The sequence below is a fragment of the Amphiura filiformis genome, chromosome 8 (genome assembly GCF_039555335.1).
Source record: "Amphiura filiformis chromosome 8, Afil_fr2py, whole genome shotgun sequence".
In the NCBI taxonomy this organism is placed as follows: domain Eukaryota; kingdom Metazoa; phylum Echinodermata; class Ophiuroidea; order Amphilepidida; family Amphiuridae; genus Amphiura; species Amphiura filiformis.
The window spans coordinates 44,614,287-44,625,141 of NC_092635.1; the positions used below are offsets into that span (position 1 = coordinate 44,614,287).

Here is a 10,855-nt window from a genome sequence, read left to right on the forward strand (position 1 = left end):
AACAAAGGATATCTTCTCCAATCATAGTTGATTTTGTATACAATGCTGTCAGCTTGCGTTTGAACGGTGCATTCCTGTTATCCCCAGCTTTCTTTAAGGCTGCCGTCTCAGTTTGCTTAACCACACCTACTTTGTACCCCTTGGCAACCAGCCTACGGGCATGGACAAATAACCGGTGGACTGGTATGCTTGCAACCATGAAGTTATGGTCTAGATGACAGTAGATGTTGAGTTCCTTTGCTGCAATCTGTTATTTCCAAAATAGAAAAAAAATGTCATTCTAGTATTTTCATTTTTATCTAGCAGTAGTTTGACAAAAATCCATGAATGGTGGGACCCTGGTAATACTTGTATTATTCTACACCGTTTCTTACCTCCAAAGCTTCCTCTCATCATAATATGAATGTAAGTCTACAATTTAGTTTTCTTCCTTCCATACAAACTCATAATGATACATACATGTGTATGTGGCAAAATATAAGTCGGCTGGTATGAAAACAATAAATAGCACCATTGATATTGAATTTTTATTGCAACTGCACAAACATTGAAAATGGTTGACTAAAAATCCCGTTTACAAAATTTCTTTTCAGTAGTTTTGCTGTACAGTCCAAACTCCCTTATCAGAACCTCTTTCATCCGGATCTCTGTGTTTTCCGGCTGTGAGATCTTGAAAGGAAAACTTGTTTTCAATGATCTGACCCATTAATTTAATGCTAACTATGATATTCAGAAGGACACATTTATCCACACTAAAATACCATATGTGACCGTCCACGGCCCGAATGAGCCGTAAATTCCTCCCGTCAATTTTGTTTTATTTCGTGTTTAAAAATAAACATCATAAACTTAAAAATGGTATATCATTTGACTTCAAACGATATCCAGAAGCGGAGTTATGGTTGATTAAACTTTGCTCCTTCAACAAAATTATAGCTTTTTTCGTTTCTATGTGTGTCTCTTTTTCCACATTGCTGGCAATAAATATCAAACAGTCATAATTGGCGGTCATTTCAAATCATCCCCAAGTCAACGAGGTTTAAGAAGGTTCTCTCATTGTTAATTGTTGGTTATGCATACCTATACAAATAACCCACCACTTGAAAAGGATTTAGCAAAAGCAAACAAAGACCAGAGTTATTAAAAGTTCTATACTAATCTATAGCCATCTAAGGTAGAAGCTTATTATCCACTTCAATAATAGGATTATTGATTGGTGTTGTGACTATCAAAATAAGACAGATGTCGCCGCCAGCTTTAGTGACCGATGAATACAACCTTCGTACACATTTTACACCATAACTCAGAATACAATTTAGGGAATTTACGGCTCGTTTGTGCTGCCGGGTCACATATCTCAGTGTTATTACCCTACACTGAGTCAATTTGTGTGTTGTACCAATTATGGCACTTTGAATACAGAATTACGTACATTATTCACAAATCCGGATTTTTTTTTTATCCGGGTAGTGCTTGGTCCCATCATGGCCCGGGCAGTGCTTGGTCCCATCATGGCCAGATAAAAGAAGAGGTTGGACTGTATTAAGAATAAAACTAAATTACTTTGGACCTACCTCAGCATCTTCTCCAAAGAATCTATACCTGTATCCACACTCCACAAAGAGCAGAGCATCCGCATACTGCTCCTTGATCTCCATATACTGCTTCTCCAGTGGGGTGTACATGTAATCCAACTTGCTCGACGTTGCTTTGCTGACTGGTTTATCTTTGATACCAGTAGAGGTACTCTTTCCTTTGTAACTGAATGCATCTTTGATGGAAGATATTGTTCTTGACGATGACTCTCCGGATGACCGTGGTGAGGAAGTACTTCCGATTCCGGAATCTTGTGAACATGGATCTTTTGAAGATCCACTAGTGTTTGATCCATCAGTTGAGCTTTTAGAAGATGATAAGTTGGATGAGTTTTCTATTTTCCGATTAGATTGGACATCAGATGATGTTGTGGATCTAGTTCTGTTAGGAGTTGCTTGAAAGGTGTTCAGCCTTGTTCTGGTTTCCACGGACAAGTGACTTTGACTTCCTGATGAGTCTGTGGGGATGGAATAATGAGTAAGGCTAATGGAAGCAGATCATTAGCAACTTAGCAAGGTATAAAAATGGGCTATGACCCTTCTTTCAGGTCAATTACTTGCTTACTTTAGTCTAAGGGTCAGACTTTTGCATGGCTTATGACAGCAAAAACAAACCAAGTGTAAAAAAAAAAAAAACCATTATTGAATCTAAGAAATTCAAAATGTCCTAGACTGTCCCACAGTCTCGGTTCCATCTCTGGGTAAATAATTATTATTTTAATTATTTATTATTATTTATTATTAATTAGAGCTAAAACCACCTTCTCCTTCACTCCAAAGATTAAAACCAACACACCACTAAGCCCTAACTAATGGCAACAAAGTTATAGTGCTCCTGGAGCACTGTGCATCGATTTAAAACTCAATTAATCTACAAACCAACTTGTTTATTTTTTTATAATAGCTCTCCTAATCCGAGACTGTTCCGCTTTGATAGTAAACTGACTTCCAAATAATTATCAAGAGTTATATGTAACGTGACTGTGGCGTCAATTATGATAGCCCCGCCCCATTGTTAATTCAAATATGGTAGGCACATAACATGCATGACCCAGTTCTATTGTCATTTTGCACGCGCGTTGGTTATGATCAACAGACTATCAATGAAAACTCATTTCAAATATCGCCTTGCTTGCTGAGCTCTACATTGATTGGTCCGGCTGAGTAGCCGCTTACACAAGTCTTACACAAACGGCAAGACAGTGAGACCACGGACATGATATATATAGAAAACTCGTCTGACCCAGGATGTAAAAGTGAATTCCCACAAAATGCTGGGAACTGGAAGTCAATTTGCCTACAGATTGGAAGGGTCCATGTATCGGGTTTATTTAATGTTATATAATCTACATTACCAGTCGTTCTCCATGGACCCGAGGCAGGGTCTAAAAATGACCCTGCCCATTACACAACACAATTTGAGACCATTTTTGTTAAAATCAGAGCATTTTTGCAATTTTGACACATGTGTGGCAAAAAAACCCTGACCACTCCCACCTGTAACTTTTTGCTTATAACTCATGCATGGTATGTTGCAGGTAGGTCAAACTATATATTTTTTTAATCCTAGAGATGAGAGGAATACTTTGGTGGGGGTTTCAGCAAGATTGAAATTTGACCCGTGTGGACCTTTACTTGACACTATACTCGCTTTGAATCAATTTTTAATTTTCAGAATAAGGACGTCTCAACCAGGAGCATTTCATCCAAAGTGGCTCCTGGCTCACATGCATTTCATATGAACCAGGAGCCACTTCTAGCCCACAAGGAGCCAGTCAGATTCAAACTTCTATTATTAGTTACCAAAAGTGGCAAACACCATACATTTTTCCTTACTTAGAACCAAAACACTGATCAAACTAAGCTAACTTAGAATTTATCAACTTAGTGATGTTTAGTTCTAAATGGGCACTGTTTAATAATTTCAAGGTGTTGAAACCATGGCTGCAACTTGTGGAGGTCAACAGACAGGGGGAAATGGTCTCCTGGCAGACACCAAGAGTTGTTTTAGGATTCACCAGAGCCACATGGCTCTTGTTTCCAGCTTAATCTTACCCTTGCTCATCAGACCATTAAAAAAAAACATTTTAAAACATAAACCCAGACCTGCCAAACCTAAAACCTCACAAATAGGGACAAATGGTAGAAAAAATCTGAAAATAGGGACATTCCAGAATTTCCTATACATTACTATAGTCATATTTTTGCAAAAATAGGGACACATGGCAAAATCGCTCTCTTTTTGTTTCAGTAAAAATAGGGACAGTCCCTATTAAATAGGGACAGTTGGCAGGTATGTAAACCTCATATTATTGATATACCTATTGTTTTACTGCTCTCTCCCTGTTCCACACACTGCCCTGCTGATGAAGAAGTACACGTATCGCTTGAATTCAATTTGAGTCTCTTGCTGGGGTCTTGCACAGGATTCTGCCCTTCTGGTGATGAGCTGGCATTTCTCTTTCGAAATGAGCTCTGTACTTTTACCTTCAGATGTAAAAGATGAAAATTAAATAAATAAATCATTATAAATTAATATTATAATGAAATTAAAATAATGTTAATTATTATGCACACTCAAGAGTAAATGAGGGCATCCATCCACAGATGTCATTCACATGTTTATCAATGGCTCCAGGACTGTGGGGGGAGGGGGCATAATTTTGGTGGCTATATAGTATAGTACCATTGGGCCCCCAATAACTTGGGCCAGGTGCCATTGGGCCCCATAAATATTTCAAATCTTCCAGAGCCTCTGTTAACAATAACATTTTCTTCCATCTGTATACTTACACAAAACTTAGAACAATAAATCAGAGGAGATACAATTCATCAACCCTACTATAATAGAAGACAAAGATAAAAAGACGTCATCTGTCGATCAAACTCGAGCACGGTTTGTTTACAAGTGTCGTGAGGATATGAGTTGCTGAACGCGGCGGTAAAACCACCTTATTGTTAATTTTGCACTTGCCTTCAAACATACAAACCATCTCAAAAGTTGGATAGTAGGAAACTTTCTTTCACGAAGGCACCATGTCAACAATGCCTAGAAAAGTTGCTTTTTGCCTTGTAAAAGTACATAATATTTCGCCATTTTCTGTTATTCCTTTTCTCCGATCGGCACCAGATAAATCGACATTCCGTTTACGCGCTATTAACCAATCAAAGATCGTAGGGAATTTGATTGACAGTGACGTCAGACGCAAACTTGTCTTTTTATCTTTGTCTTCAATTATAGAAGTTAAAAACAATATCGTATCACAGCAAAGATTTGGCCCATGCATATCAATTGTGACAACTTTGGCAGTGCTGTCTGCTGAACTCGGAACCAAAAAATAAAATATTACTGAACTTTAAACTAAAAACTTAACAATTGGTGAATTTTTTTTTTAAATGATATGAAGCAATACATGTTTAAAGTTTGACAATTTACTTAAATTTTGTGATCCCGAGTTCTGAGCTGCAAAAGTCTCGAAAGAGTGATGAGAAAATTGCTGTAACTTTGGTAATATTAATAGAGGTAGTCATTGTGATGTCAATGCCGCCATCTTGTGGGTACGGAGTGCCTTGTTGCTAAGATCACCGCCTTGACGCTTGACTGAAGAGGTGCGTCACATGCTGCGACTTCCGCGTAATCGGGGGCGTAATGCCTAATGCTAGTAACGCATGAGATGCAGAACGGCAGTACCCACAAGATGGCGGATCCCGCGGAAAAGGACTGGACTTGAAGATGATTTTACTTCACTGTGCAGTCACACCAGAAACGGTGACCAGCGGCAAGCCGATATATCGATCTGCCAACTCTTTGCCGCAGCGGCAGCACCGCTGGGAGTTCAAATCAGCTGGGAATTCAAATCAACTCGGAGCGGTGCCGCTCTGATGTATGAGAACAAAATACGATTTTGGAGCAGTGCTGAGCGGCAAGAGTGGCTTTCAGAGTCATGCCGCTGCCACTCAGCAGTGTGTTGCTCTTGCACTTGTCTGCAAGCGGCATGATGTAAAGTGTCATGCCGCTGAAGCGGCAAGCAGCAGAAAGTATGAAACCTAGAGATTAGCTTACATGTAGATTAGGGTTTAGGGTTAGGGCACAGGTTGGAATTGTGAAATGATACAATTAGGGGCTGTACTGTAATTATGAGCCGGGGGGGGGGGCAAAATTTCCAAACAGCGTGCCAAAGATTGCTTGCCCCCTCCCTCTCGACCTGCCAAACAAACTTTGTCCCCAAAATGACAAATTTTGCAGATCCCAATGTGTTAAGTCATAATGGTAATCCTCGGTTTTAGGGGATCCAAACATTTGTCATATTTTAGGGTTAGGGGTTAGTTAGCTTAGGGTTTTGGGTTAGGGCAAAGCTTTGGAATTAGGGTTAGTGCTAAGTTTTTGGGTTAGGGTTAGGGTTAGGGTCGGGGTGAGGCCCTCGGCTAGGGTTAGCGTTTTGGGCCCAATAATTTTAAGACCCCTAAAACCGAGGAGTGCCAACATAATTATATTGCGAGCGCAGCAAGCAGGAAAATTTGCATATGGATTTAAACATTTCCGTACTGTCCCTATAAAGCCTTAGAGTGATATAAAATACGCCCCATGAATATGTGCCAAAAATCACTTTCCCCTCCCCATCTCGTCTTGCAAAAAATTGCTTGCCCTCCTCTCTCATGCTCTGCTGGCAAAAAAATTCTTGCCCCCGCATTTTCCCTCACTCCAGGGCTCATTAAATGATTAATTATTGCACACTTACAGTAAATGTTTTATTACTTCCGTGCAGAGTCTTAGCCAGAAATCAGAAACCACCCGTCCAAGCAGACACCAAAATTTGACCCTCAAATATAAAGCAACTTGTCTATACCCATGGAAGGGTCACTAGGGTCAAATATGTCCTGATTTGGCCTTTACATGTCACTCTGAATTAGTCTCAAGTTCATATAACCTTAAAATCATCTGTTTTAGAGCTATCACATCTGTAAAATCCATTAAATCCACCCGTCTAAAATTAGATTAGGGCGTCTTAAAGACGGGTGGACGCATGGCTGGCTAAGACCTTGCTTCCGTGGTCTGAGCTCAGTGAGCTGTGCACCGAGCATAAACACAAACAATCACGCCGATTAGCTGATCAACACTTTTGACAACAAGATGGTTGGCCCATTTGGTTGTCGGCGCAAAAGGGTAGACTTCTATGTGATCGTCGATCACCATGTCGCGTACTAACACAAGACAAGGGAAGTAATAAAAAAATCAACTTTAGCCATGCGCCAATCAGTGGCAGCGCTACAGGGGGCAAGGGGGCATTTGCCCCTCCAAATATTTGTCTTGCCCCCCCCCCCCACTTTTGAGGCAAAAACCTCAAAATAATGTAAATGTCCACTTTTTGCGGCAATTTTTGCAAAATTTGTAGATTTTAATTGCAATTCCTGGTGCCACCACTGGCTTCAATCCAAACACGATGTTTCATGCATGTATACGCCTTATATCTGGTTCCATACAGCAATACGCAGTATTGCCGTCTGGTTGGCAGGTACGAATAATTCCGCGTGAATTGAGACATCGGAGCAGGTCAAACACAGAGGACTAGCCTACATCCCGTAGATCCTACTATCACTCAAACAAGCGAATCTCTTCACGAATTCACTCACCTTGCAATCCTACATCTAAGTTTCCAAAAACAACTTTGTCATTCCTCAAAACTACAAGTAAACTTCATTAATAAAAAATTGAAATCCTACTATTACCCGTTAGTGAAAATTTTGTTCGATTTATGTCAACCAAAAGAACGCACGAGTCGAGTTCAGTTGATCAAAATGGTATCTCCTGCCTCCTGGTCACCTCAGATATGACGTCAGTATCACAATCGGTGGATCGGATTGGTTGAAATCAACGCCACGTTGTTGACCTTACAGGGGTCAGAGATATGCATATCATGTATATGAAAACAGCGATGCGGATATAGTATCATCACCGGGACTGAGAAATGTGACATTTTCGATGTTTGTACCGGGGAATTTCAGACACGGAGACTCCGCGGAGATTTCTACAAATTTGTCCAAAGGTAACCAATTGGGGATCGCATTTTTAACTACCCGGTATCACTAAATGTTTCGGAATTGAGGTCGGCTAAAAAGTAGACCGTTTCGGGGACTGTAATTGGTGTAGATGTCACATTTTGAACAGTGAGCGATAAGTGACCAATTTGACGTTCAGCACAAGTGTTTATCCTTACTCAGGGTACATACGCCTCGCGGCTCGCCATAAACTATGCCCAAATTAAATAAAAATCAGGTAGTGCGAAAAAAGATCTTTACCATTGGCATTGGTTTGCAAAAATGCTGTTAAGGGGGTACTACACCCCTGGCCAATTTTGTGCCTATTTTTGCATTTTTCTCAAAAATTATAGCGCATTGGTGACAAGTAAGATATGAATATTATAGGGGCAAGGACTACAACTACTGCACTGAAAATTCAGCAACTCAAGTCAAGTAGTTATTGATTTATTGATCAAATATTGGTTTTCCCTCATTTTTTGACTGTAACTCCACAACTGTTGTCTGTGCTGAAATAAAATTTCCAGTGCAGTAGTTGTAGTCCTTGCCCCTATAATATACATATCTTACTTGTCACCAATACGCTATAATTTTTGAGAAAAATGCAAAAATAGGCACAAAATTTGGCAAGGGTGTAGTACCCCCTTAAGGCCCCTCACAATTAATTCTTAGTTTCCCGTTTCATGGTTGAAAACCAGGGATGAGCTGGCGACTTTTAATTATTAATTATTAATTATCTTTTATTTTCTTTATTTTAAAATAAGTGGTCGCAACCTACATCAAGCCATTTTGACAAGGAGCATGCATTTAATTATTTTACTTCTATGTTTGATTTTATACATAAGTAATGGTACAATTAGGTTCTAGGGGGGGGGCCTATGTTTATCCATATAGATGATATGATCAAAGTCAGAAAGTAGCAACTAGCAAATGGTAGTCATAAAAAGTTATTTTTAAAGAGAAAATCCAAAATATAAATAAAATAATTAAATATTTTGCAATTCTCTACTTTGGACGCGGGCGGGAAACGGGAAACTAAGAATCAATTGTAATTGGCCTAATACTTTTTACTTTAAAGGCCCTTTCAGTGATTTCACAGGAACAATAAAAAAAATGGAAATTTGTCAGAGTTGCTTAGAAATAAAGAATAAGTCTACAGAATTTCATTAAACCACTTTTCCCCTGAATACATCGACAAATTAGTCAAAAAAACAGAAGTTTTAGAAAGGTTTTCTACTTCAACTCTGAGAAAATCGAGATTTTCGTACAGTGCGCCACCAATCGACTGGAAAAACTTCCTAGTCCAGTGTTTCTAACACGGGGGAAGAGTCTAAATTGATTTAAAACAGACGCTTTTAAGCTACAATTTTGTAGTAGAAAACAAAATAAGCAATTAAAGATCACCGAGGCAAACTAACGGTCAATTCAAATATGAAAAACAGTTAAAATTGTGTATTTTGATTAAAATAGTAGCTACTGATGTAATAAGTAGTAGAAACAATACGCAACGCGTGTTGGTACGTGGAGAGTGAGCTTCTTTCGATCTCGAGTCGGACTTTTTGTACTGTCAGTATCAAAAGTCCAGAATCATGCAAATGCTTTATTTTGTCTAAAATACACGGCTTTCGACCGAACCACTAGCAGGCTATGTTAGCACATCTATGCCAATTACTCAAAGGTACCAAAATCTGAATTTTGATGATTTTTACGATCGTCCGGATGAGCAAATCACTGAATGGGCCTTTAATAGTCATCTTCTTACCACTTTTACTGGACTTGACTGCTTCTCTTTCACAGACATCGGTGCATCTTCAAGCACATCAGCATTTGAATCATTCTTCTGAGGCTTTGCAGTACTGCTAAAGAAGCGAGAAATTGTTGCCTGTTTTTTCTTGGCCGATGAAGTGCTACCATTCTCGCGACTTGAACTTGCCTTTAGCTTACTAAAATTTGGTCGTGGCATGGCTCGGAAATCTACAAAATGTAGAGCTCCCTTTTATTGTTATGCTTGTAAATAAAATGAGTAAAATTCACTCTACAAAATTAACTTTTATAGTAAGCTTATAAAGTTCCCGCGACAGAAGCTTGCTTGCATGCCGTCATCTCTGGTGACCTGTCACCTGGGAATGACATCTGATGACCCAAGCTCTTTAAACTGCAGTAGGCTAGCCCAACTCCTATGTCGTCCACTTTCTTTTTCGCCCTCACCTATGGCAATAACACAATGCGCCAAAATCGTATTCAAGGAGCATTTTGTGATTTTGACAGCCTTTTTTTTTTTAAAGGTATACGTGGATTAATTATAGATTGGTTATTATATTATACCTGGTTGATTATTATAATATACCTGGTTGGGTCAGGTTTTTGATTTTTGAAAAAAAAAAGAAGTTTTTTAATTGCAGAAAACTGCACCTGAATCATCTTTTTTTACTTTTACCACTGGGCATTACAATCAGGATATAGGTCTATATCCAGTGTTTGCTGGAAACCATTTACATAATCAATATAAATAAACCAATTATTTTGTTTTAATGTCCAGCAAAACTATGTAATCACTCAATAACATTAAAACAACATTGATTGTTTCTTAATTTATTATTTACCAACCTATGGTATTAACAAGTAACAAAATGTAAGATTAAAAACATTATGGTCTGTGGAATAATTATGAGCTGGGGTGGGGGTAGGGGATAACATTTCCAAACGGCATACAAATAAATTACTTTCCCCTTTCTCAGCCTGCCAAAAATCTTTGCCCCCCCTCTCCTTTACACATGCCAAATATCTGGGTTTTCAATTTCCAAACCTTAAAATCAAAAGTCTCGATGGTCTAGATGTGTGCCATAAATTGGCTTCCCCTCCCCCTTCAACTTGCCAAAAACTGATTGCTACCCCCCTCCAAAAAATGTTACCCTCCCCAGGGCTCATAATTATTGCACATCCCCTTACAGCGCTCATATTGTAAAATGACTGAAAAACACAACAAATTTGGCTGATTCCATTTTGGTGTAAGTTGGGACATGTGTAAACATTACAAATATGCCGGAAATCGGGTTTAAAAAAATAAACCAATTTCATATTATACTATCATACATTATGGCTTAAGTTGTTAAATGTAAACAAATGTATATTTTTGGAACATAATCAAAATCATTAACAAATGAATTTGCAAGTTGCATGCATAACAGCACCCCGTAATTTTGGGCTGTTGACAGCCAGAAATA

The 10,855-nt window shown here is 38.8% G+C and overlaps 1 protein-coding gene across 1 annotated transcript in view; it reads right to left on the reverse strand.

The window, feature by feature from the left end:
• Positions 1 to 9,739, reverse strand: part of LOC140159093 (DNA mismatch repair protein Msh3-like) — a 59,812-nt gene extending 50,073 nt beyond the window's left edge. Inside the window, exons 1-4 of the mRNA XM_072182437.1 lie at positions 9,394 to 9,739; positions 3,917 to 4,082; positions 1,575 to 2,053; positions 13 to 247 (exon numbers count right to left, since the gene is read on the reverse strand). Coding sequence (XP_072038538.1) covers positions 13 to 247; positions 1,575 to 2,053; positions 3,917 to 4,082; positions 9,394 to 9,594 — 1,081 coding nt within the window. The 5' untranslated portion in view covers positions 9,595 to 9,739. The remainder of the gene's footprint in view (positions 1 to 12; positions 248 to 1,574; positions 2,054 to 3,916; positions 4,083 to 9,393) is intronic.
• Between the last annotated feature and the right edge of the window lie 1,116 nt (positions 9,740 to 10,855).